Source organism: Rattus norvegicus, chromosome 8 (genome assembly GCF_021556685.1).
Source record: "Rattus norvegicus strain SHRSP/BbbUtx chromosome 8, alternate assembly SHRSP_T2T, whole genome shotgun sequence".
Lineage (NCBI taxonomy): Eukaryota > Metazoa > Chordata > Mammalia > Rodentia > Muridae > Rattus > Rattus norvegicus.
Window position 1 is genome coordinate 118,349,343 of NC_141541.1, and position 26,529 is coordinate 118,375,871.

At 55.0% G+C, this 26,529-nt stretch overlaps 1 protein-coding gene across 11 annotated transcripts in view; it reads right to left on the reverse strand.

Moving 5' to 3' along the window:
* Nbeal2 (neurobeachin-like 2) overlaps positions 1-25,533 on the reverse strand; it is a 30,355-nt gene extending 4,822 nt beyond the window's left edge. The window contains exons 1-38 of one of the 11 annotated variants that reach the window (XM_087562414.1): positions 25,244-25,533; positions 15,085-15,173; positions 14,881-15,009; positions 14,678-14,759; positions 14,466-14,590; positions 14,179-14,261; positions 12,837-12,922; positions 12,462-12,744; positions 12,077-12,183; positions 11,724-11,804; positions 10,117-10,200; positions 9,626-9,724; positions 8,644-9,245; positions 8,428-8,560; positions 8,218-8,337; positions 7,712-8,033; positions 7,424-7,506; positions 7,240-7,332; positions 6,907-7,081; positions 6,654-6,787; positions 6,212-6,371; positions 5,965-6,067; positions 5,664-5,817; positions 5,424-5,582; positions 4,985-5,144; positions 4,646-4,752; positions 3,963-4,481; positions 3,673-3,851; positions 3,423-3,582; positions 2,978-3,115; positions 2,546-2,890; positions 2,310-2,459; positions 2,026-2,183; positions 1,416-1,540; positions 1,199-1,334; positions 497-657; positions 261-394; positions 78-185 (exon numbers count right to left, since the gene is read on the reverse strand). In XM_087562414.1, coding sequence (XP_087418540.1) covers positions 78-185; positions 261-394; positions 497-657; positions 1,199-1,334; positions 1,416-1,540; positions 2,026-2,183; positions 2,310-2,459; positions 2,546-2,890; positions 2,978-3,115; positions 3,423-3,582; positions 3,673-3,851; positions 3,963-4,481; positions 4,646-4,752; positions 4,985-5,144; positions 5,424-5,582; positions 5,664-5,817; positions 5,965-6,067; positions 6,212-6,371; positions 6,654-6,787; positions 6,907-7,081; positions 7,240-7,332; positions 7,424-7,506; positions 7,712-8,033; positions 8,218-8,337; positions 8,428-8,560; positions 8,644-9,245; positions 9,626-9,724; positions 10,117-10,200; positions 11,724-11,804; positions 12,077-12,183; positions 12,462-12,744; positions 12,837-12,922; positions 14,179-14,261; positions 14,466-14,590; positions 14,678-14,759; positions 14,881-15,009; positions 15,085-15,173; positions 25,244-25,294 — 6,117 coding nt within the window. In that variant the 5' untranslated portion in view covers positions 25,295-25,533. 11 annotated transcript variants of the gene reach the window in all.
* Between the last annotated feature and the right edge of the window lie 996 nt (positions 25,534-26,529).

Consider the following 26,529-nt stretch of genomic DNA (forward strand, 5'->3'; position numbering starts at 1 on the left):
AGCAAAGGGTGAGCACTGAGTCCAGAACCCCCTGTTTACACCTCATATCCCACACAAACCTAATCTAGGATTCTCACCTGGGTCAGTCCCGAGGCACGAAGCATCTCCTGTGGGGAGCGGCTGCTTAGGTAGCCTTGGGTGGGTGGCCGCAGGCGCAGGAGCAACGAGTACACCTGGTTCCGTACCTGGGTGTGGGGTGGGATCGGGTAGAGCTGGGGCCTGGGAGCCTGGCAGGGAGGTGAAGCGGAGGCCCCGGCTACCTTGTGTGGGAAGTTGAGGAAGTAGTTGGACTGATCGATGAAAAAGAGCTCAAGTGCTGAACGCCGCAGGTTGAAACGCCGCAGGTGGACCTCACGCAGCTGGGCCAAGGGGCGCCGGAAGTCATGGCCAATGCCTGCCGAGCAACCAAGAGTGGGGATAAGGAGTCGCTGGCTCCAGCCCAGCCTGGACTTCAGCCTTTCTGTGACCCCCCTCAAACAGCTCCATCAGAACACACCTTCCTCAGTTTCCACACGTTCCGTGCTGCCGTCGTAGAAATACACGTGCTGCGTGGTGACCTCTAGGAGTCCTGGGACCACAGCCACCACCGTGACGAGCTGGCACTCAGCTGACAGCACAAGCTTCTCACGTTGCTCATCTAGCTCGGCCGCCTCCATCCTGGGGGCAGCATATACTTCAGCTAGGGACGCTGGCATCCTTCTTGACAAGCTCCGAGGGCCAGTGAGGTCACATGCTCACACCTCCCTGACGGGCAGGAGGCACCTGGGGGGGCTGGTGCCCACTGACCCCGTGCCCTAGCTGAACTTAAAAGTCCTTCTGGCGGGGTTGGGGATTTGGCTCAGTGGTAGAGCGCTTGCCTAGCAAGCGCAAGGCCCTGGGTTCGGTCCCCAGCTCCGAAAATAAAAAAAATCCTTCTGGCTGCTTATCAGGTCACCCCTCCCTCTGCTCTGCTTCTCTTCACACACTCCTGCCGTTCTCCAGGTCCCCACATTGTCCTGGGTTTTTTTTTGTTTTTGTTTTTGTTTTGTTTTTGAGGCTCGTTCACGGGGTGCTTAGCTACTAAAGACCACCCGTCCACCCTTTTAAATTACTCCCAAATCTGGGGTTAGAGTCCCCTCGGGGTACTCAAGTTGGCTAGCAAAAGATTCAGCCCCACAGAAGGCATACATTCCTTGGCAGCCCCAGCCCGCCCACTCACAGGGTCTCTAGCACAGCCAGTTCCTCCTCCCCTAACTGGTCTTCAAGCAGCTCCTCTGGAGGGGCACTGATTTTGGCCTCTTTGGTCACTGCCAGAGGCAGTGAGGCCTCCTCAGTAGGTGTCATGGGAGCTTCACCTGCAAGAGGCCAATGGGACTTAATTAGAGCAAGGCATGATGGGAAATACCTGAAGGGTGAACCAAGCACAACACACTTACCAAGATTGTCACGTAGGGCACTAGCTTCCAGGTGAGGGTCAAAATGGTGATTGGGTACCAGTTTTAGTCGCATACGTGAGTATGTCTCTGCACTAGAAAGCTTCCAGTGGGGGGTCGGAGGGACCCTGCGGATAGCACCAGGAATTGTCACAGGCCAGCAAAACGTTGCGGACCCCCCACTTTCAGACTGCTGGTTTTGTTTTGATTTGTTTTGTTTCTGGTATTTTGGGACAGGGTTTCTCTGTGTGGCCTTGGATGTCCTAGAACTTGCTCTGTAGACTAGGCTGGGCTCGAACTCAAAGAGATCAGCCTGCTTCTGTCTCCTAAGTGCTGGGAACGAAAGGTGTGCGCTACCACAGCCCAGCTAAGATGATGATGATGATGATGATTATTATTATTATTATTATTATTATTATTATTATTATTATTTATTTATTTATTTTTGGAGCTGAGGACTGAACCCAGGGCCTTGCGCTTGCTAGGCAAGCGCTCTACCCCAGCTAAGATTATTGTTCTGTTCGTTTGGCATTACTTTCAAGACCTTGAGCAGAGCACCGAAGGCGATTCGGCACTCAGGGTTAGGGTTCCTTTTCTACCAAGCCCAGCCCACCTTAGTGCCCAGGCCCCACAGGGGCTCGAAAGCTGGCGCCACAGTGCCCCCCAGTGGAGCAGGGCCGTCGAGTGCTGCGCTGCCTGCTGCTTCAGTACAGACGCGTAGCGCAGTCCCTCCAGGCGAGCCCTGCGCTGGGCAGGTTCTAGGACCAGCTCCTGTGGCGGGAGGAATAGGTCAATCCCACTGGCAGCTGTTTCTCCAACCCATTCTCTACCCTGCCCTACTAGCTGTCTCCAGCCATGCAGGTGGGGTGGCACAGTCCCCCAGGCGGGGCTGCACACCTGGAAGGCCCGCCGACTCTGGATTCGGTCCCGCTGAAGCCGCTGCCCACTGCTCATGAGTGTGTCGTAGCAAGCATTCCAGAAGCCTGACATGAGGTCATGGCTCTTAGCATACGTGTCCATTTCAAACTTCGACATAGTTGGCTGAACCTGGAGGGTTGACAGGGAGAGACCGGTGCTCGAGGCGTGCCCCAGCCCCCGGTCCTCTTCCGGGATCCCCAACCTCCTTCAGGCACCTGCTTGTCGATAAAGTGGCGCCATTCGGGCGTGGCACAAAAAGCCTGGAAGTCCTCGAAGAAGGTGGGGCTCCCATTGGTGGGTGGTAAGGAGGGCAGCCCCCACTGCAGTCCCAGGGGCCCATAAGCCCGGTCCAGCAGCGTGCGGACCAGCGGCACCAGCCACGAACAGCGCTCAGAGGCTGCCATGGCCGCACAGGAATGCTCAGTCTCAGAGGAAGAGGCGGTCAGCGCCCGGCTGAGCGCTGCCTCCAGCTTGGAGAGCACGTAGCACGCCTCCTCCCGGCGGGTTGGCACTGCGGTCTGCAGCAGCGTGTGCAGTTTCACATAGGCCTGGGCATGCAGCTGTAGGTGGAAGGCAGGGAGGGTGGTACCAATGCTAGATCTCCGCAGCTAGAGCTCCACCCCTCCGCTGCCCACACGCACGCTCACCTGTGGGTCTTCCAATAGGATGTACCCAAGCACAAGACGTAAGCCAATCTGTGCCATCTCCCGGAGATCGGCTATGCTATTGGCCAGGTGTGGCCAGGCACCCAGGCGATCCAGCAGGTTGCACACACCTTCGAAGAGCTGCCACACAGAACATATCACATTGTGCCATACAAGGCCAGGGATACGTGGGGAGAAAATAAGGTAAAGTTTGTGCTGGAGGCTAAGTAAGGTTTGAATCAAGGTCACACTGCTCTCGCTGTAAAGTATTCCCAGCCCAACTCTGATGTCATCCACCATATGCCTTGGCCCGAGTAGGCAAGCTTATAGATACCAATGCTGACGTATTCAAGACTGTTCTGTGTACTTTCCCATCTCCTAGACTAGATTCCCTCAGGTTGTAAGGACACAGAAGGCGTGTGGCTCCCACCCCTCCGAATAGTCGCACCTTCTCACTCCATAGCTCCTGGTTACCGTGGCCCTCAGCACACAGGAAATCCTGCAGTAAACGGAGCAGCCATAGTGCCTGCTGGGAAAGGTTGGCCAGGCCTCCTGGGGGAGCCTCCTTGATGTCGGTCAGGGCTGACTCTAACATCATCTCTAGGAGACTGGCCAAGAGAGGGGCTCAGTAGCTGCTTTGCAATTTCCAGGCTCCTCGGCTCCCAGGGACCCATCGCCTCCTGAAGCATCCCTCTTACCTGCGCTTGATGCAGTCTGGTGATCGCACAAGCATGGCCGAGGCCCCCAGCTGGGTAAGCACCGAGAAGACCTGGCCACGCTCCCGCCAGGCTGCCTCGTCACTGCCCTCCACACCCCGCCACGTCACTGAGAATAGCACGTTGGTGAGTAAGTTGCACAGCTCTTCTTCAGGGGTTTGCTGTGGGGACAGAAAGGTGGTGTGGGCTGTGGGCTGGGAAGGGAAGGGATCCCTGCCCAGCACTCTGTGACTACCAGATAGCAGGGATCATGAGAGGCAATGTCACCTCACCTGGGGGTTGCTCGTGTTAGAGGTGTCGTCCCCACTGATGGTAGGTTCTAGCAGGCTGCCATCCTCTAGCACGTTGGAGAGACTGGAGCTGTGGCGGCCTTGGGTGGTAGGAAAGGGCCGTGGCCCATCCAGCGGGGAGGGTGTGCCAGGCTGGCTGGCTGGAGTAATAGTTCCATTGCTGCTGCTGCCACCGGCAGTATTGCCGGAGTCAACACTGGCCCGTTCCAAACCCAGGTCAAAGGGCATACTGAATGGGGAGAGGGCATGGTAAAAGGCATCTGGGTCAGGGCAAGGGGACTCTGAAGGCAGGAAGACATCGGAAGATTCAGCAGGCAGCTCAGTGGGCGGAGGAGACAGAGCCAGCTCTGAGGAGGTCGGCAGCTCTGGGACAAAGCGTGGGGGACCACTGTCTGTGGCGGTGGCCTCGAGGACATACAGCCGGGTCAGCACATCCTGCCAACCAGCTTGTCGGGCCAGCAGCCGGACTACATCTGGCTGGCCATAGATGAGGTGAAAGAGCTGTCAAACAAGGGTACGGCAAATAAGAGGTCGTCTGACTGCTTCCCTAGATCCTCATCCCAAGGTCTTAACAGTGGAGATCTACGAAGGTACCCCATCCCAGATAGGTAAAAGGAGCTCCAGACAGAAGCCATCCCTTAATCTCCCCACACTTCTCCTCTTACCTGACGACAGATGTCTAGGCGGACGCTGAGATCAGCCTGGAGGGAGAGCTGTACAACAGCCAACAGATCTGAGAGATTCAGGCAGTCTGGGGATACAACCTGAGGGACTGACACAGTAGAGGGGGACTACCTCAATCCCGTCACCATGTGAACACTCCCTCTTCCCACCAGCCCTATCCTGACAGATGCTGCTGCCCCTCTGCTACGTATGTCCTTTGTGGTTTTTCTTTTTCCTGTGTTGAGGATTGAACCCAAGGCCTTGTGCCAGGCAAGCACTCAACCAATGAGATGCATCCTCTCCTCTGTCTGATCTGCCTCTTAGTCCCAACCAGGTCATACCTGTCCCTACAAACAGCTTATAAAGGCCCTGACAGAGCTGGGGAGAGGCAATCCCTTCCGGCAAGCTGGCAACAAGACCCTGGAGACCACAGTCGTGCAGCCGGAGCCTCTGGCGGTTCCGCTCAGGTAACCGCTCGTTCTGTTGCAGTCTTCGCAAGATCTGTGTGAAGGGAGACCAAGGGGCTGTCATCGGGGTACTTGACACAGGAGAGGTCACTGCGCGGATGTGTGGCTCCAGAAGAGGCTTGTGAAAATGGCTTTAAAGTTTCCTTAGCTTCTAGCCAGCAGCCTCAGTAAATGGGATTAAAAGGTCGGGGGTGGGGTGGGGTTGGGGATTTAGCTCAGTGGTAGAGCGCTTGCCTAGCAAGCGCAAGGCCCTGGGTTCGGTCCCCAGCTCCGAAAAAAAAAAAAAAAAAGGTCAGGAGGGGGCTGAGTGTACCTTGCAGACCCTGTCACTCAAAAGGGGCGTTGACTTTGGCCGCACCAGCAGTGTGAGCAGCACCTCGAGGTTCCCTGGCTCCAACAGGAAGATGGCCAAGGGCTCTTGTGCTGGAGAACCCTGAAGCAGGGCCAGCAACAGGTCCAGTGTGCCCACAACCTGAAGACAAACAGAATGTCACTCTAGGATGGGTTCCCCAGCTGGCCCATACACCTCTCACCCAAGCCTCACCCTCCCTACCTGGCAGTCCTCATTGGCGGCTGCCAAAAAGCTCAGTACAACCTGCATGTCATCCACTGAGAGGTTCCGAACCAGGAACTCACGCACCAGACCCAAAAGGGAAGTCTGTACTGTACGCAGGTCATCTGCCGCAAGGGGGCGCTCCCGCTGTGGGCTGGCGGGTCCAACAGGCACAGCCAGCGGGTCCGAGAGGCAAGATTGGGAAAACAGGCAGGTAAGCTGGGGTAGCACATCATCCTGTCCCCATACCAATCTCTGCTGTGCCGGGCCTCCAAAATCCACCTGGTCCCACAAGCCTAACCTGTAGTGTGTGCGCAGAGCATCGAGGATGAACTGAACTCCATACTTCTTCCGAAGTTTCTGTCTGTGCTCACGGATTATGCTAGACATGTACTGGATGTGACCTGGGTGGACATCAGCAGAAAGCTTCTTCACACCCTCCAGGGCAGAGCTCTGCCTGCTATGTCCTCTCAGATTATCGAGCAAGGCTGTGGTTTCTCGCCCTGCCTGCCCTGAACCCAGGCCTCTTTCCCAAGCCCCTCACCTACCCAGGCGCACAGCGAAGTCACTGAGGGTCCAGAGGTGAAAGTTGAAGAGCAAATGCTGGTACAGCAGGTAGAGGAGGGGCCCACTGCTATCAGCAGCGACCTGCTCCATCAGCAGCTGGGCAGACATGAGCACATTCATATCCATGGCCCAACTGGGGACCTGAGGGAAAGGAGTCGGCTGAGATGTCAGGTTCTGTCCCAGCCACTCAGTTTCTAGTTTCCCCAGCAGCAGGCATGGGCAATCATCCTTCCTCTTGGCCTTTCAGGGCCCTTGCCATCTCTGAAATACAACTTCCAGGCCGGGCTACGGCCCAGTTTTTCCCGCCACAGTCACCTGAACCACCTTCCTACCCATATCCTCACACCCAAACCTGCCCACTCAGGCCCCACTCAGACAGCACTGTGGGGAAGGCTCTGCCCTGTCTCCTCCATCACGTCTCACCTTGCGCAGGAGGGCCCCGATGATGGCAGGCCCCTGGCACTGCACCAGGCTTTCCTGATTCACAGTGTGGCCCTGCAGGAAGTTCCGAAGCATCAGGAGAAAGGCGGCCACTGCATTCCTCTCCATCCGTTCCTCTGCCGACCACCAGGAAGAGGGCAGAGGCTGGTCAAGAGTGTGCCAGGAGCTACTACCTCGAGTACAGTCCCCACCACCAAGACTCTCTCCCCCAACTGCAGGTGTGAAGGACACTCACCTGAAGACTTGCCCAGGGGGAGAAGCAGGCCCTGAGTGTTATGGCCTGAGGTCAGTTCAGGTCCTACAAGGTCGTGCGTTTCACATGGACCTGCCTCGGCCTCCTGGGGCTGCACAGCCACTCGCTCCAGCAAGGGCAGCAGGGCACCCATGCCCCCTACACAGTTCACCACATCCTGGGAGGAGGGGCAGTGATGAGAGGGCAGTTCCCAGCCAGCATCTTGCCTTGAGCCTGGACTCAAAGTATAGGTCTCTTGAACTGGTCTCCCAAACCCTGCCAGGGCCCAACAGTGCACCACTCGACCTGAGTACACATACACATACGTACACGTACCTTCACATCCCACGTCTCCACCCTATGTCCTGTCAGGCGGCCATCCAGACCATGGCCGGGGGACAGGTCCAGACAGATATTGTTCTTACAGGCCTGGATCACATGGAGAAGGAAGTGACAGATTGAGAGTGGGAGCCAGAGGGCAATGCCAGGAGGCACTGACTGTCCCCTAATCCCTAAATACCTGCGGTGAATAATGGAGGAGCAACTTGGCGCCAAGCTCGTGTAGTTCACCCTCGGGCTTGAAGGGTGCTGGCTCATTGGGCCCTGGAGAGAAAAGGCCAAACCTTTAGACCTTAGGTCCTCCAGCCAAACCCTCTCCACAGCTTGCCTCCTCCCCTGTCTACCCAGAGGACAGGTTCCCAGGGTTGCCATCTTCCCTGGGTACCCTTGAGCACTTTGCAAATCTGATGCCCTGGAATTGGGACACTGGGGTAGAGGCCGGGAGATGCAGACAGCAGGTGCTACATACCCAGGATGCACAGGATCCGTAGGGCGGATGCTTGCAGGGCTTCGTGGAAGATGGCCACAGTCCCCAACTCACCCTCCAGAGATGTGGGGCTTCCCCACCGAGTGTCCTGGGTGCCTGCCAGGGTGGAGCTGATGCTGCCCTCCTGTGGAGGGGCCCCTAGCCCAGGCCCCCAGCCCAGGCCTGTGGAGGCTGGGACCGACTGGGATCGGGTGAGGGAGGGGTGAGTGTGAGACAAGGCAGTGGAGACTGACGACACAGGGAGCCCTGTGGTAGTCGTTGTTGTGCGGTGCCCAGCAGAACCGATACAGCAGGAGGAGAAAGGCTGCAGGATCAGGAATGGGAGACAGGTCAGACCATAGCAAAGCCTAGGATTTCACCTATATCCAGCTCATGACTCCCAAAACTATGTATTTCAGAGTGGTACAGGCTAAAGACAGGGTTCCAGGTCACACTGGTCCAAGCCCCTCCAACTGACCCGTGGCCTCCCCAAATCCTGCCTGGCATACCTCACTGAGGGAGGGGAAGCGAAGAGGCGCTGTCTTGACCAGATGGCCGTCTTTGAAGACGTTGACCAGATTCTGGCTGAAGGGTCGGCGCCCAGGCACGTGCACAATGGCCACGGAGTGCTAGAAGGGAAGGTACGATGGCTCAAGCCATGGCTGGCTCTTGGTGCTCCCCATCCCACACTGGGCCACGTGAGGAGGACGGGAACATACCCAGGCAGAATCAGCGAAGGACACTTCGGGCAAGCTCAGAGTCATGTACTCCTTCCGTGTGCACACGGCTACCACCAGGGTGCCAGCTGCCGTGAAGAAGGCCTCGAACCCTGAGCCACTGCTGGTGAAGAAGCTGGGGGCAAGCAAGACGGTTATGTCTGATACTCCCTGCTTGCCCCGGAGTGGGTCCCTAGCCCTTGGCCGTCACACACCTACCTGTACAGTTGTTTTCGCTGGAGGGGCCGGCTGGGAGCTGAGGTAGGAGCTGCCTCTGTGGATTGTAGACACAGCCAGGCATGGAAGGTAAAGCCGGGCCCTGGCCATCGCTGCACAGGTGGCACCATGATGCCAGCCATGCTGGGGGTGAGGTCAAAATAGCGCAGGGCACGTGCAGGACCCCGGTGCCGTGCCATGCCCGATAGCGCCCGGATGATGGCACCTGCATGTTGAGCCTTCTGAGATTCAGTTCCGCATGACTCTGAGTCCAGCCCCGGTGGGGGGCGCAGCAGACGACGCAGCTCCAAGGGCCGTAGTGACACGCGACCCAGAGCTTGCAGCAAGGCAAACAGCTGCTCCTGGCAGCGGGCTCCCAGGGCTGTCCCCGTGTTAAGTGTCTCTAACAGGTAGCTCACCAGGCCTGCTTGCACACAGGTGGCGCGGCTGGCAGGGCAGCTGTCACAGAGCCACCAGAGGCGTTGTGCCAGAAAGAGGCGCAGCTCGGCTGTGGGTAATGCTGGGAGCCACTGCGTCAGCACCAGCACTGGCTGTTCATTGCGGATTGGGGGAGGCGGGTGCATGCTGTGGTCACCCTCCACAGCCTGTAAGTGGAAAAAACGTGACAATCCTGGGTCAACTGTGGCCCCTTGCCAGCTCTGACACTTTTCCTTTTGCTTACGGTATAGGAAAGCAACCCTCCCGTCCTGGTGCCTTGCCAAAGGTGAACGATCAGGATCACTAAACCAAGCAATCAGCCCAACTAATTTCCATGCTTTGGCTTGTAGCCTAGTATGGTCAAGCTGCCAACTGTACGTATGTTCCTGGGCTAGCCCTTGAGGCCTATAGTGTAGAGGCCACATCTCAGGGCACTGACATGTATGGCTAAGCCACAGCTCACAATGCACTGGCCACAGTTAACAGTCCTCCAGCATAGGGAACTGGCTCAGGCCAGCTGCCTCTGGGACCCAAGCCCAGTCCTCACCATATTGAGTAGTTCCTGCAACAGCCGGTGGGTAGGGGGCCCATGACTCTGCAGGACCTCCTGCAGGTGCTGGTAGCCAATGCGTTCCTTGAACACCTCCTGAAAAAGAGCATGAAGTAAGCAGAGCTGTAGGTTCTGTGGGCAGCTCCCACCCACAGGATCCCTTCTCTTGTGGAACACCTTCGCTAGTTCTGCCTTAGATCACAGTACAGAAAGGGCAAGGACAACACAGGGTCCAGCGGACTGTATTCATCTCAGGAGGCTACGGATGATGGTCAGCTCTCGTGTCCTTTCCCTATATGGCCCTGGCCCAGGACACCCAACTCCCAGGACACACTGATGACCACACCCACCAAGCTTGTGGAACCACACCCCAGTGGCAACAGCAGTCACATGCTCTCCAGGAAACAGGAGTGACAGGCCAGTTTTGAAAACATGAAGACAATGATCCCCACTTCTGACTCCTATCACAGAGAGTGAAGCATCCTCACCTTGGCCGAAGGGGAGCCACTCATGATGCAGGTCAGCACTCTGACCACGTGGACCGCGATGGCATCAGTGTCCTGGTCAAGCACCTTGGGGTAGAGGGGAAGTCAGGAGAAGCAGCGGCCAGGGTGTCACCGCTGGCAGTACTTAACAGTAAAAGGGGTGCAGGGCCATGTACACCAAGGTCCAGGGCATCTACTGGACCCGCAATCCCCTGTGAACACCAGGCCCTCTCCTTGCCACACAAGCTGTGTTGCCTGAACTGGAGTGCTCTCATATCTCATGCTCCTGGGATAGCCCTTGAGATATACAGTGTAGAGGTCTCATCTCAGGGCCTGACAGGTATGGCTAAGTCACAGCTCACACTGCACTGGCCACAGTTAACAGTTCTCCAGGGCTGCTATCCTATGAGCTGGCTTATAAAGACAAGGCCAGGGCAGAGTTGGGCAAGATTGCCAGGCAAAGAGGTCTGGAAAGAAACTCAGGCTGGGAAGGGCCTCTGGCACAGACCAATGGTGTATACTGCCTCTGCACCCCTCCTGTTCTCTGGTGGGCCTACTGGTACTAGTCCCCACAACCCCACCCAGGTTAGACACACACGTGCAAGCAAGCCATCGAGTGTCCCATCACCCATGATGATTGACAGATATTTGGGGGTCTTGGGGCCATCAATCACAGGGCATTAGAGCCAGAAGAACCTTCGAGATCTCTAAATCCTATCCCGTCCCCCATCTCCTAAATCCGTGAGGACGCCGTGGCTCAGCTTAGCTGACACTAAGAGCCATGCTGCTGACTCCCATGATCCATTCTGAGGGGCGAGGGGCTGAGAGCTTGACAGCAAGCCAGGTTTAGCCCTATGGGCTCTTTGCTCCCAGCTCTGCCAAGTCCCCCTGATGTGTGACCTCAGACAACCTTCCCTTCTGGCCTGTAAATAAAGCCAGCGGTCAGGGGAGTCACCTAGCTTACCTGACTTGGAACTGAATGGACAGGTGAGCTCGTAGAAAGTCAGAATAGGCAATAAACGTGTGAGCTGCCTCATGAAATCAGGGCCAGAGCAGAGGCTCTGGGGGTTGTGGGCCGGGTGTAAAGCCTGTAGAATCTTCTACCACAGGTGCTGCACCAGGACCCCATGCTATTGCAGTCTGCACCCTGACACACACTGACACCCTGCGGTTTATAAGCTCCTGGGGATGGTGAGGCATGTGGCACATTTGGTGTTGGAATCAGGAGTCACAGAAGACATGGCCCCTCAGGGACCCCTGCCGTAGGAGGTGATAACAACCAAACCTCTTAGTGTCTGTACTTATGTCTCCTTCTAACAAGTAGGGGATGGGGTAGGTGGTAAAGAGCTTCGAAGGTTCCTCCCAGCCACACCCAACACCCAATTCTAACACCAGGTAAGCAAAAGACCACTTCCTGTTTTGTCTCTAGGACAGGACCTTGAAATATGGGGTGAGAGGGCATAAGAGAGTCACCCTCACTGCCAGGTATGTCAAGCCACAAACATATCTACTTAGCCACCGTTCTAGAACACAGGAAATGGTCAAATAAGGAGCCAGGGATGGGTGGCCAAGGGAGGTGCTGCCTGAGTGGCTCAGCCCCAGTGTGGTACCTTCTGGACATCGGGCTCAGTCAGTAACCGGGTAGCTAGGTCACTGTCCCCCTCAGGGGGCGCCCGGGCCTGCAGGTACAGCTGTTGAGAGGGGCAAAGTAGAGGAGATGAGGAGAAGAGGTTAGAACAGGACCAGGGGGAGCTGCCAGGGTACTGCACCAGTGGGAAACAGTCCTAGTCAAAGTTCTCCTAGCAGAGTAGGGCCAAAACCCGAAGGGACAAACCTTGCCCAGGCCTCAGGCCCTCCCACTGAACACAGGCCGTGGCCATGTTTGCTCAGTAGCAGCCTAGGATTTCTATGTGATTCTCCCTGGGTTCCAGGCCTCCCAGCCTCCAGGTGGAAGCCCACCCACCTTGCTGTTCTGGATGAGTCGAATAAGATGTTCAAAGCAATTGTTGCTAAGGAAGGTAGCTTGTAGCACTGGCCGGTCCTCACATGCCAACATCATGGGGATAGCATCTGTGCAGGGGTCAAAGTCAGACTTCCCTGCAGGCACTCTTTTTTTTTTTTTTTTTTAAATATTTTTTTTTTTTTTGGTTCTTTTTTTTGCGGAGCTGGGAACCGAACCCAGGGCCTTGCGCTTCCTAGGCAAGTGCTCTACCACTGAGCTAAATCCCCAAACCCCCCTGCAGCTAAATCCCCTTAAACGCCCCACCTCCCCTCCTTCCCAGCCCTGACTTTCAGCCACCGAAAGGACATTCCCCTCCTCAGGTGCCTGGGAGCCAGCCCATACCTACCGAGCATGCTGACCCGTAGGGCGACAAGGGCCTCTTCGGGGCTTGAACTTGGACTAGCTGGCCAGTCAGCATTAAGAATGTGGAAGTAGCCCTCAAGCAGGGTGCGGAGCTCTGGTCCTCGGGGTGGCGCTCGGCTAGCATGCAGGACGTGCACTGCGCCCACCAGTGCTCTGAGAGCCAGCTGCATCTTGTGAGGGTCCTGAGCTGGGCCACGGCCCCAGCCCCGCAACACACCTAGCAGTCCCTGCACAGAGCCAGAACTCACAGCCATCTGCCCATTCTCCTGTGGGTGAGGAAAAAATGGCAGTAGACTCATCCAGAAGCAAGGTGCTGAGAGGGCTGCCCCCTGGTCGACACTCTCAGGACCCAACATACCTTTCCTCCTGCAAGGACGGCACCAAAGAGGTGGATGAGACGCAGCAGCAACGTGGGAGGCAAATGCTCTGCATCCTGCAGGCTCTCTGGGTGGTAAGCAGGGCAGGACAATGTCACCAAGGTTGTAGGACTATGGTCCAAAGGACTGCACAAGAGTTGGGATATCCCAGCATGGGGATGTGGGGTAGAAGCCAAACCTAGCAAAAGTCCCCACCTAAAGGAGGAGGCTTTGGGTCTAAAATGTCACGGCTGTATGCTAGAGAGATTAGGGGCTATAGTGGTGCTTGAGGGACATAGGGGCCAGCCCCAAGAGCCTAGGCAGCTCCCGAGATCCTTATAGCCAAAATGGAGAGTGTCCCAGAGTGATACACAGCCACTGTCTTCCCCACAGAGACCCAGGGTTTAGCTTCTCAGATGCAAATCTGCTCCTTCTGCCACTTCCACAGTGGGAGTTTCTGGTTCTCTGATCTGGGGACCAGGCTACCACTGGGGAATAGTAGGGCCTTTCACAGCTTCACATAGTAGGGCCTTTTCACAGCTTCACATGTGGCCCTGTCCAGCTAAGCTGGAAAAGGTGCCAGGCACTGAACTGAAACTTAGAGGGCAGAAGGGTCCAGGCCTGAGTCACGTGGTGAAGAACAGGAGGGAGGGATAGGGGTGGGGACAGGAGTGGGGAGGAATGAGCATCAATCCTGAGGATGTCAGGCTGCCACTGAAGGGCCCTATAAACGGGTGAGAACAGATCTAGATGGTCCTAAGTGCCCAGGCTGTAGGAAATGCAGGCAGGGCTCCAGCCACCCCCACCCCCCACCTCCGGTTCTCCTCTTGCTAAATGATCCACAAGGACCCGCCTTCCCACTGCCCTGCTGGTCTCTGTCCAGCCACTTCCTGCCCAAGTGTTGGCCACTGCCTCTCCCTCGAGAGGAGAGGGAGGGCCTAGAAGAGAAGATGAATGAACAAATTAATGGATAAAGCCAGGGGGACAAATGGGGACAAGTGGCTTCACTCCTCCAGGAATACGGAAGCAGGTGCATAGCTGGTACACACAGGGCTGGACAGGGAACATGGCCTGGGAGGAGCCAGGAGTGAAGGGAGATGGGAAATTGAGGGGACAGGTCGACACCCCACCTGGAAGAAAGTCCTGCCTTCCAACCTAGGAAATAATAACTTAGCCCAGGCCTGCCTTTTCTCTCTTCTCTACCCCTAAACTTCTACTTGGCTGTTAGAGGTTCCGGCGGCTCAGGCCAGACCACCAAGGAGTTCCGTCTGGTGGGTGGGATTAGGCAACTAGGTTTGTGGTCAGGACCAGGTGGGGCATGGGGAAGTTAGGGTGGGGCCTAACCTTGGAAGAAGGCTCCAAATTCACAGGGCAAGGCGGCCGGAGGGAACTTGTATTTGCTCTTCTCCTTGGAGCTGATGGCTTCCCTGGGGGTGGGGGTGGGGAGAGTTGGGGTGAAGCCTGGCACTGGTATCCATCAGCTGGACTCTCACCGCGTCTTGGTCAGGTCACTGGTCATTCTCCTCCAGCCTGCACACAGGCTAGTTCCATAAGGCGTTTAGACCAATGACCCCATCCCTTTCCTCCCCCTGGCCTCCTGTGAGTCGCCCTGTCTGAGGGCTGGGTCTCACCCACTGTGCTGGCGCCGCCAAGTCTGGTAGGGGTCAAAGAGCCCTTCACACAGGAGCAGAGCATGCAGGGCCACATTCTCTAGCTGGGTGCTACGGTCCTCCTGTGATGGTGGGGATCCTTTCAGCTGCAGTGTAGGGAGAGAGAACAGAGGGAGGGTTAGTCAGCCATACCTGCGGTAGCTGTCTCTGCCCTATCCAGGTGGGCCCCTCACCTCAGCCATCAATCCAGTGAGCAGTGCCAGCACACGGGGCACCAGTACCTGGCCCCAACCAGCCTCTACATTCTCCAGGTTCCTGGGGTTGGGAGTGAAGAAGGGGAGAAGTCATGCCAATGTTCCAGGTCCCTGTCACCCCCCAGGTGGGCCCACACATCCATGCTTCTGCCCACCCTCAGAAGACCCCAAGGAGAAACCACCTGCAGAGAATGATGAAAAGCTTCAGCAACAGCAGGGCTTGCTCCAGGTTGTCCTGGTCCAGCTGCTCTGCCAGCACATGTAGAGCATCTAGGGGTAGCAGAGGCACTTCCGCACCTGCCTCCTCTGGCCTGTAAGGAGGATTGCTGAGTGCCAAGGGCAGTCCTGCCTGCCTGGCCCTGGCCTCTAGGCAGATTCAGCCTTACCTTCGAGGCTCCAGAGAAGACAAGGAGATAGTCTTCTCGAAGACACCCACGAAGGCCTTCAGCCATTGCTGCAGGTAGCCAAGGTCCTTCTGTTGACAGAAAGGGTTCAAGAGCATGAGAGGGGAGGAGAGAAAGGCATGGACAGGGGAGTTCTTGAGGATAGATGGATAACAGTTGGAGTGACGGGGAGGAGGACAGGTCCAGCAGAACAGGAAGGGTCAGAACTGGAGGACTGTGGTGTGAACAGGTCACCTCCAGGACCTAGTCCAAGTCTCTCAGTCCAAGCTTCAGTCTTTGCTCCCACCTTTCTGATGGTTGGGACCACAGAGACCTGGCACAGGCAGAGGAGGAGGAGCTTAAGTGGGGCGTGGCTATAAGTACAGCTGCTGGTGGCCCATTCATAGCTACCTGCTGTCTACCCAGAGCCTTGGCCTGTGTCCTGTCCTGTCACCTTCACCTAGTTCTGCAGCCACCGCCTTCTGAAAACTTCCTGGCGCTATGGGTTCCAGGATGCACACACACCGCTGGACGGCAGGCACCCAAGTCACACCCGTACCCCAACACTACAGCATCCTTGCACAACAGCCCACCCTTGCCCTGGAACCTCCACCCACCCTTGTTGTTTACCTGGACCCCAGGCCCCAGAGTTGGTTCCATGGACAAGTGGGATGGGTAGTGGCTGAGCCCGTGTATGGGCGCCGCCAAGGAAACTATGGTGTGAACAACAGAAAAGAAAAAAAAAAAGACGTTTCCTCTGCCCTTGCTGGGGCAGGAAGCGCAGAGTCACGGTGGGGGAGGAGGGCAGCCGCTTCCTCCCAGCAGACCGCAGGGATGTGGAGGGGCCCTGGGGCACCCTGGGCTGCTAAGATGCTGTGGGCAGGGCCTATGGCATATGTAGTGGGATCACATTGCCCTGGGCGCCATCTTTACCGTTAGGGTGTCAGGTACCCTTCATTCAAAGTACCCGCATTTCCTGGCCTGGCTTAGAACCTCAAGCCTGGGGAAAATATGCAAAAACGCACCCATATCTTTGTTCCTTTCCAGGACCTGGCCACCCACCTAGATTCCATGGGTCTTTTGCTTAGTGGTACAGTTAGCCATTTGCCCTCATTTGCCAAAACTTAATGCCATTTCCAGGACATGGAGGTGGGACCCGGCCTGTACCTTGGTCCCTCCCCACATCTGGAGCCCAACCAGCTGACACCAGAGAGCAATCACCTTTCTCAGTTTAGACAGGAGAAGAAGAGAAAACAGCACTCAGAGCTCACGGGGCCTGAGACTGCTCCTAGGGGCAGGGACCTCACACCTAAGGATCTCCAGAACTTTACAGAGCAGAGGTTCCCAACCTTCCTAGTGCCGGGGCCCCTTAAGACAGTTCCTTATGGTGTGGTGTCCCCCTCCAGCATAACATTACTTGCATTACTACTTCAGAACTGTAATTTTGTTACTGCTATGACTCGTAATATGAATATCTGCATTTTCCAAAGGTCTTAGGCAATCCTGTGAAAAGCTGAGAGCCACTGGCCTGGAGGGGGCCTGGCTTGTTAATGCTGCCCGTGACTTCTATGTAGCATGTCCCAACCTGGGACAGACGCCAGCAGAGCTGGGCCAGGCTCCCCAGAATCTAGTGGGAGCAGCTATCCACTGTGTCTGGATGTCTTCTTTGCCCACTTTATCTACTATTTATAGTGGCATGTATGTGCATGTATGTGTGCATGCATGTGCATGTGCATGCTTGCATGCATGTGTGTGTGTGTGTGCGCGTGTAGCAGAGCTATCTGTCTACATAACTCTATCACTTTTCACCTAATTTTTTTTTTTTTTTTGAGACAAGGTCTCTCAAGCCCCTGGGATCTGCCTATTTCTGTCCCCAAGCACTAGGGTCACAAACATGGGATGCCATGCTGCTCAGCTTTCCTTGGGTTCTCAGGATCCTGACTCAAGTCCTCTGCTTGTGAGGCAAACACCAAGTCATCTCCCCTGGCCTGGTTTTTGTTGTTTTTGGGTTTCGTTGGTTTCTTTGCCTTTCCAAGCCTTCCTATCAATCTCCATCCCCATCAACCAGGAGACACCACTGTACCCAGATTCTGAGGAGACATATTACCTGGAGGGTTACCCTAAAGACTCCTGTGTCCAAGGCAATGCAAAAGCCTTCTAGTGGGGGTTTTGTTTGTTTGTTTGGCCTGTTTTTTGACACAGGGTTTCTCTGTGTAGCTCTGGCTGTCCTGGAACATGCTCTGTAGACCAGGCTGGCCTTGAACTCAGAGATCCACCTGCTTCTGCCTCCCAAGCCCAAGTGTTAGGATTAAAGGCAGGTGCACGCCACCACCACCACCACCACCATCCGGCTTTAGTGGGGTTTTAGGGAAGTAATCTGATCAGCAAGGCTTTAACGTTAGTTAACGGATTATCCACTGATAGGTTTATAATCTGGGCTACTGGGAGGGGGAGGGAGTGCCACATACCCTTGGAAGTTGTATCTTGTCCCCAAGCACTCACAGCTGGCTTGTGTGTATTCTCCCCATGCTCCGTGTCTGACTTAAGGTAAAGCAGCTCTCCTCTGCCTTGTACAGGCATACAAGCACCAGGGCCAGACAAACATGGATGGAAAACTCCCAAACCAGGAACCAAAATCAACCTTTCCTTCTTCTAGGTGACCTTCCCAGACACTTCATCAAAGAGAATGGAGAGCAAACACATCAGGGCTTCTAGAGCATTTCTGCTGACCCCGTTAAGGAACGTGGAAAGCCTCAGAGAACACTCAGCACCTTGGCTCCAGCTACACCTTTCGGGCTAATGGAGTCAGATCTCTGTTTAGTCAGGGAAGCTGGCCATCTGACCCTGACTTCTGCCTCAATGGCCTCATAGACCCCTTCTGGTTTTGAACATGTCCTAATACTGGGCTTGTAGGATGGCTAGCCAGAATGCTTGCATGTAAGAATAAAGATGCAGCCAGCACCACATAAAGGATCAGAATCAGCGATGGATGCTCTAATCTCAAGCTAAGGGCTTGGCAGAGGCCAGCAGGTCTGTGGAGCTCGAAGGCCAGCCAAGTTTACTCTACGGGGTTTAGGTGTAGTGAGAGACCCTGTCTCAGAAAATGAGGTAGTGAGGAAGTCAACCTCTGACCTCCATGTACACATGCAACATGCACACACCCGCACGCATGCCCATACACAAGCATGCACGCACACACAAATGCATACAATATCCCAACACTGTCTTCCATCTTGTATCCCCAACTAACCCTAGTTAAACCAGTTTTCTGTGACCCAAAATATGGGGACCTAAATCCCCAATCAGACCCTTCCCCACCTCTAGAATAAAGGGCCAACTACTGTGCCTGGCCCTCTAGGCCCCTGATATATCTAAGGTGTAGTTTCTGACCCTGATACCCTCTGGCCTAGACTTCTATACCCTACTCTACTACCTCAGTAGCTTGGCATGGGGTACTTAAGCGGGAATTTCCCAACTTCCTCATGGTGAGTCCAATTTTCTTTTATATATATATATATATATATATATATATATATATAAATGTATTTAGTATGCATTGGTGTTTGCCTGCATGTACGTCCGTGTGAGGGGTCAGATCCCAGATCTGTGCTTCTCAGAATCGGAGCACCCTGGTCTTGGTCTTCCGGTTGATGGGGAAAGAAATTGCTAGGAAGGCTTGGAAAGGGAAACAGACAGACAAAACATTTACAGACATGTGGTTGCTGGGAATTGAACCTGGGTCCTCTGGAAGAGCAGCCAGTGCTCTTAAGCGCTGAGCCATCTCCCCAGCTCCCATGACTCTGGCTTTCTATCCCTTGGCCTGTCTAGTCTTGTAAACTCTCCAAATTGTGCTGAGCTGGGTTCAGGGTTAGGCCAATCCAGGCAGGCTGCATGAACTCTGAAGGGGCATGAGAGAGTCTCAAACACACAGAACAAGTGAGAGGAATGGCTGCCTGTCCATGTCTTTGGGGCCTCACTCCTGCTCCCTAGGAAGCCTCAGGTCAGCTCCATTGCTTGGAGCTATAGTGCTAAATATCAGAGTCTCTCCAGACGCAGGGGTCAGAGGCAGGGCAGGGAAGTGAGCAGGAGCAAGATGGTTGGTTGTGCTGCCTGTGACAGGATCCAGAGCCCAGAAGTTGTGGCTGTGGGGCTTGAGATCTGTATTCCTATCTCAGAGCCTCTACCTCATCGGCTCCTTCCAGTCCTTTCCAGCTCTGAAGGGACACCAAGAACAGATGAGGAACAACCACACAGGCCAAGCTCACCCAAGAGACTTTCCGATCATGAGGAAGTACTTGGGTCTTGCCTCAGGGGAAAAAATAGAGGCCACTGTCTCCAGAAGGACAGATGCTGATCATCATCCCAACCTGTCCCAACAGGCCCCAAATACACTCTAAAGAGACTGGGAGGAAGAGTTCCCAAGGGTGAGTGAGACACAAGCAGTTCCTGCTTGGGCATAGATCTGCCATTCTCTTAGAACTCAGAGGTAACTCTGGTGGGCTGAGGGCAAGTCTATGTGGCACTGTTTGGAGGAAAGTCTTCTACCTGAGGGACAGGGCCACTAAGCTGCCTGACACCATACCGCCTGTGAAGCCCTGTGAACGAGCTCTCGCCCAGTACGGAAAGCCTCAAGCGGACGTCACCAGCACCCTGGGACCAGTCAGTCACCACTCTGTCACAGACTCCACCTTCAGAGCCAATCGAGATTACCTCGGCGTTTGAGGCTTTGCATAGGTGCTGCCTCTCACCCCCAGTTCAAGAATGTGGCTTGCTGTTCCCACCCCACAGGGATGCACACACCTTATCTCCCATGTTTCTTCTTGAGAGATGTCCTCAGTCGGGACCAGAACCTTTTGAAGATACATCACATTGCTGTACAGGTAGGGATTATCAATTACTAATGGAATTGGGGTTGCTAATGGAATCAGTGGCTGAGGGTATGTATGAGTCTTGGAACCCAGGCCCTGTTTAAACACTGGGTAGCTTGTCACCTAACATGAAACACTCTGAGCCCCGACGATCTCGGTTTGTGGGGGCAGGGAGAGTAGAGACAGGATCTTACTATGTTGACCAAGCTGACTTCAAAGTCACAGAGATCTGCCTGCCCCTGCTTCACAAGTACAAGGCTTAAATGAGTGCACCACCAGGCCCAGCTCGGTGCCACCCGTACCACCTACCAAAGGTTGGGATGATCATCGGAAGCTGCAAACCAGGGGCTCTGGTCAGCCCAAATTCCTGGCATTCTAGGACAACCCTCCCTCCCTCCCTGTCTAGGAGTGAAAACAGGAGACAGCCCTTGGGTCAGTGCAGAGTTGAGGCCTCCAGGGCAATCCCAACTTGCTGCCCTAGGCAGGGACGGTGGAATATATTCCCCGGGGAAGAGTTCCAAGCAGTAGGGAGAGTGATCATGGCTCAGTATGGATGACCCCTTTCCGTCAGAGGAACCTCTGCCTCCAGGAAGAACTAGGGTCGACGTAGGTCTGAACAGCATAGCTTCTCAAGCCTAAAATCTCTCCAGGAGGAGAGAGGGCAGTGTCAGGCCAACGGCGGCATCTAGCTATGTTGTAAGAACTGTAGGCCATGGGATGAAGTGGAAGATGACGGGAACTTGTCCATGGAGCAAAAGCAACTGAGCAGAGTGGTGTATGTGCCTAGGTGTCCAGGCCAGCCTCTGCCCCTTACCTGAGGGACAAAGAGGACCTAAAGGTCCCATAACACTTCAGTCCTTAGCCATTTTCCTTGTCCTATCACTATGGAAACAAGAGTTTCCTGCCATGGTCTCCATAGTAACTGACCCTGTTTCCATGGGGATCACACACTTCTCCATCACCTCCTCAGTTGTCATAACAACCCCAAGGATATCAGCCTTTCCCCTCCAAGCCCAGGCTATGCTAATTTTTCTATCATTAAAGTTCCCTCCTCCTTCAATTGCCTTAGCAACAGGAGCAGGAAGGAAGAAATTCCAGTTGCCCCTCAGGTGTGAAAGGGACCCAGAGCTGGGTATTTGTGCCCATTCAAGAAAGTAAGAGCCACGGGGTTGGGGATTTAGCTCAGTGGTAGAGCGCTTGCCTAGCAAGCGCAAGGCCCTGGGTTCGGTCCCCAGCTCCGGGAAAAAAAGAAAAAAGAAAGTAAGAGCCAGGCAGTAGTGGGGTACTCCTTTAATCCCAGCACTTGGGAGTTGGATCTCTTAATTCAAGGCCAACTTAGTCTACTGAGTGAGTTCTAGGGCAGCCAGGGCTACACAGAGAAACCCTGTCTCAAGAAACAAACTAACCAAACTAACCAAACAAAAACCAAAACAACAACAAAAAGAAAGTGAACGAGAGACGTAGGAATCTGGCTAAGCCGGTAAAGCACACGCTGCACAAGTGTGAGTAGATTCCCCAGCACCATAAAAGCCAGGGCAAGCATCCATACCTCAGCTCCGAGAGGGGAGGGCAGGATCCCGGACCGGCAGCCCTTAAGCTCACTGACCAGTCTAGCTTAACCAATGCAGTGGAGGTTTGGTGAGATGGCTTAGCAGGTAAGGGCACTGTTGCCAGGGCTGACAACCTGGTTTCAATCTCTGGGACTGACACGGTACTCAGAAGGCAGAGATAGGCAGATCTCTGAGTTCAAGTCCAACCTGGCCTACATAACTAGCTCCAGACCACAAAGGGCTACTAGTGAAACCCTGTTTAGATAAGTAGTAAGGTGGAGGGACTAGAGGTGGCCCAGTGGTTAGGGGCATAGGATGCTCTTCCAGAAGCTTTGGCCTCTATTACCAGCACCCACATGGTGACTCAGAACTGACTAATTCCACTTCCAGGACATCTAATGTTTTCTTTTGGCCTCTGTGGGCACCGGGCACCAGCTATGTACATGATGCACTGACATATATGCAGGCAAAACACCAATACACATAAAATAAGACATCCGATGTCTTTTGGCCTCTACATGTACACACACACACACACACACACACACACACACACACACACACACACACACATGTTAAACTGAGGTCTAAGAAGAGATAGAACCCAGCTAAGGATCTAGAGGAGCAGAGAGGCCTGGGAAGTGTCCATGAGACAGGTGAGACAGGAGAGATCACTGGTCAAGGATAAAAGAAAGGTGAGCAAAACTAAAGAGCTTCTAGTCTGACCGAACCTCTGAGTCCTTCCTCAGTGGCAGAATTAGAGAATTTAGCTCAGGTTCTCTGTCCTGCCAGGCTCTTTGTGATCCTCAGCTCCCCCATCAGAGTGTGTGTGTGTGTGTGTGTGTGTGTGTGTGTGTGTGTGTGTGTGTGTGTGTGTGTGTGTACACGTGCAACACCACTGCTCCAGCCTGCAGAGGGACTGCTCATCTCATCCTATTTTGCATGTATCTTTACATGCTTCCCAAGTGCCAGCATGCCAGGTGCTGTCCCAGGCTCCTGGTCCTCTTGTGCTTCTCCTGTTTCTCCCTTGTGGTCACTCTGGTAGATGTGCTCTACCCATTTACTATGGTGGCTCTGTCCTGCTCCCTACTTCAGACCACTTGCTGCTGCTGCTGCTGCTGCTGCTGTTACTCCTCTTCCTCCTCTTCTTCCTTTTCCTCTTCTTCTTCCTCCTCCTCCTCCTTCCCTTTCAGACAGGGTCTCACTTTGTAGACCAGGCTGTTCTGGAACTCACAAGAGATTTGACTGCTTCTGCCTTCAGGTGCTGGGGTTAAAGGTGAAGAGGGGGTGGTCAGAATGAGAGAAAGAGGGGGTAGAGGGAGGAAAATGGAGAGACAGAGAGGAAGGGATGGGGAGAGGGAGGGAGAAAGAGGTGCCATGTTTGAGGAAAGCTTGCTTCTTATATTTCCAACTACTATGTGCTTGTTCATGTTGTTCCTGGCCTCCAGCCCTCAAAATCCCCACTCTGCATGCTCTGGGAGAACTGCCTTGATTGGTCACTACCCTGGTCATCTTAGCCAGTCATTCAGCTAACACCCAGGGAAGGGAACACTTACTAAATGTTAGCTTCTGGGAAGCTCTGCAGCGGTAAGCAAGGGCAGTGAAGGTTAAGAGAGGCTCCAAGAGAACAACAGGTGTTGTCCTAGGTAGAGGGTCACCTGAGGCTTCCTGACCACAAGACCAAGGCTTGGGTGGCTAAAAGAACTCTCCTAATGACCTTGCCTTGTTTTCCCCAAGAGGATCCTGAGGAACTCTAACTAAGTAATATCCAGGGGCACTCTGATGCTGTCCCTTCCCTCTATCTCCTCTAAGAGCCCACCAAGAGGGCAGGATCCATGTAGAGGAGGGAAGGCAGGTCTAAATCTGGGGTCTTTTTAGGGGAAAAGGACAGGAACTAGGTTGCTTCCCCCTTGGTCCTCACCCAGACCCACAACTGGGGAAACAGGTTTGCCAGCAGATGGTAGCTCCTGCCGCTGAAGGGAGGGGCCACCTGTGCTGCTGGGTGGTTGAGTGCGGACTGACAAAAAGGGTCTCTTCTTTCCTTTTGAGACTAGACTCTGTAGCCCAGATTGGCCTCAGACTTTTGGCAATCCTCCTGCCTCAACCCCTCTCATGCTGGGCTTACAGGCATGTGCCATCATGCTGGGGCTCTGAGGGTCTCCGAACACCTGTCAGATCCACGCTTGCCTTACACACACCCCGTGACACACACAACGGGTCCCTAGCAGCACCCTTTCTCCTTGGGAGCCCAGCACCGAGGACTGGGACGGTGTTTTTGGAGCAGGCAGGAAGGCTGCACTGGGAGGCTGCCTGGCTTCCTCTCCCCAGGCAGCCCAGCCCCACCCGACTCCTGAGTTTGCTCTCACATCCTGGATTTATTTGTTGGCTTGGTCCCAGACTGCCCCCTGCCTATCTGGGCTTCCACAACTACAACCAACCAGCTTGGGCCCCATACCTAAGCGGTCTGGGAGGCGGTGGGAGTACGGCGGACAGAAGTGGCTAACAGCTCAAAACCAAACAGCCCAGCAACTATAAAAGGGCGCAGTCCTGGGAAGCCGGACCACATCTCCAGCAGCCTACCACCCAGCCTGAAAACCCAGCAGTGACAACTCTCAGATTCATCACCTGGTTTAAGTTCTCTTCACACGGTTATCTCCCCTGAAGATGGAGAGACAGAGGTTGAATGGAGGGGAGGCAGGCTTTTCTGACCTACACCAGCCATAGTGGCTCCCTCTTTACAAAGTCCAGATGGCCGGAGGGCAAAATTGTGTCAGTTTTACAGTCAGGAAGTAGAGGCTTAAAGGTGCAATGGGTTTGTACTGGGTTACCCTAAGTGGGACTCTACTATGTGCCACCAGCCCAAGAAGACCAAAGAAGCTGTGGCCCTTCAGACTTAGACCTTATGTTCCTAAGAGACAAACCATCAGCCAGCCTCTTCAGAGGATCAGGGTAGAGCATGAACTCTCCCCATATCCCTGCTCTCCCAGTGACAAGCTGTTCAAGGACATACAATGGACCATTGTGTCCAGGGCACACCTGAGCTAGGCACCTAGTGCCAAGCAGGTGCAAAGAGGGAGGCGTAACCCCAGGATCATTCCCTGCTTCCAGTGCAAAAAGGAAAGTGGGGCTTCTAGAGTTTGAATCAGAGGCATCACATCCCTTCGGATACCAGCCGAGGCAGCTTGAAATGAGAGTCCTTTCAGACATCCCTCCTGGCTTCACCACCGACCCTGCCCCATTGCAGAATGGAGGTAGGCTAAGGTTGCCTCAAGTACAATAAGAGCTCATCACTAAGTACTTCTCTGAAGGAGTCTGAGGTGACTAACGTCTGATGTACTTGTCAGGAGTAGCACCTGCCGGATCCCCTAGCCTACAAGACATTCTAGCCACGACGACCAATCGCGAATGCGCCCCTAGGACGAAGCAGCCAACATGCAAACTGAGTCCCTCTCTTTCCAGGTCTCTGTTTACCCAGTTGTGAAAAGGGTGAGAACTGACTAGCCAGGGCAACTGAGGCTGCGCGGTCTCGCTGGGGACTTGCAATTCAGCGCGCACTCGCGAACGCTGTCCCCTGGCACAAATGCCCGAGGCAGCCGGGCGGCCAGGGGCACGCACGTGTGCGCGGAGCTGAAGTCCCGCGTGTGCGCGCCTATCAGCGGCCCCGGGGGACCCGGACGCAGGTGCAGCAGACACTGCGTGCGCCAATCTGGGGTCCCCGGTGGACCAGGGGCGGGACGGGCTCACCTGCGCGTAGTAGAGCAGCCACAACTCGTAGAGCCGCTCCGAGGCGGCCATAGCCTGACCGGGCTCTGGCCCTGCTGCGCGCCACCTGTCGCCGCCTCCTCCGCGCCGCCCGCCGGTTGCCCCGGGCCAGGCCCATGGGCGGGAGGGCGTCACTCCGGGGCGGAGCGGCGCTACACTGCTGGGGGAAGTCCGCGGCTCCCGACCCTGTCGCACTTAGCCACCAAAGTCTACACGCCCCTCCTCCTCCTCCCGGCCGGCCACCGCCTGGCTTCCTACACTTGGCTGTCTGTGGCAGCGGCCACCGCCCCGCCTCTCCTAGGACTGTGCAAAGGGCGGGGAGTCAGGCTGGAGGAGGAGCCTGGGGTCAGGGCGGCCCGGGAGGTCGCGCGGAGCCCCGCCTCTCGCAGGCGGAACCCATTCACAGCCACCCGCAGGATCATTTCCAGCCTTCCCAGCTAGGGGCGGGTAAAGGCTTCCTAAATTGTTTATCCGAGTACAGAACCTATCGGACTTTGAATTGTCGCTATTCCACGAAGGGACCGTGGAGATGACTAGGGTCTTTCAACGACATTAATAATAACCTCGTCCATGAGGACCACTTGTAGCACTAACTGCGCGCAAGGTTCTGATCTAAGAGCTTTATGGAAGACAAGTGCCACCTTTTAGCTCTTGCCAAGTGTTGAGCTGGATGGGAAGAATCATCAGCCGACAGCAGGACAAACCTGCCTGCAGAGGAGCGGCGTCCTTTGATTGGGCAGATCCTTACCAAGTTTAGGATACCTACAGCCCACTCTCTCTAGGAAGCCTTCCCAGATGCTCCATTGGTGGCAACCTCTCCTTCCAGGGCCCAGCAACTCTTGTCATTTTTTTTGTTCCTTTGGCCTGAAGGAGATGGGTGCCTCATGCCTGCTTTAATGAATGAAGAAACTGAGGCCAAGACAAGCCAGATGAGAATTACAGGGACAGCAGGAACAAGGGATCTAGGTCTGGCTGAATCTTTTCTGGGCCACTGTCACCAACACTCTGTCCTTTCTTTGGGCCCAGACTGTGAAGTGAGGGAGCCCCTGATGTTGGATGGGTGTTCTTTGATAGGAGTAAGGGAAGATTTGCTAGGTTCGGACAGCTCCTATTGGTCCTGATCAGTATGAGTGCCCTATGCATCTTAGTTCGAGTTTAGATTTCCTAAGCAGACACCTTCTATGCCAGGGGCTGGCAGCCACCCTCCTCTCCTACTGTAAGGGAAGGTCCTAGGCAGAACCAGGTCAACCCAGGGTGACAGTGTAGTT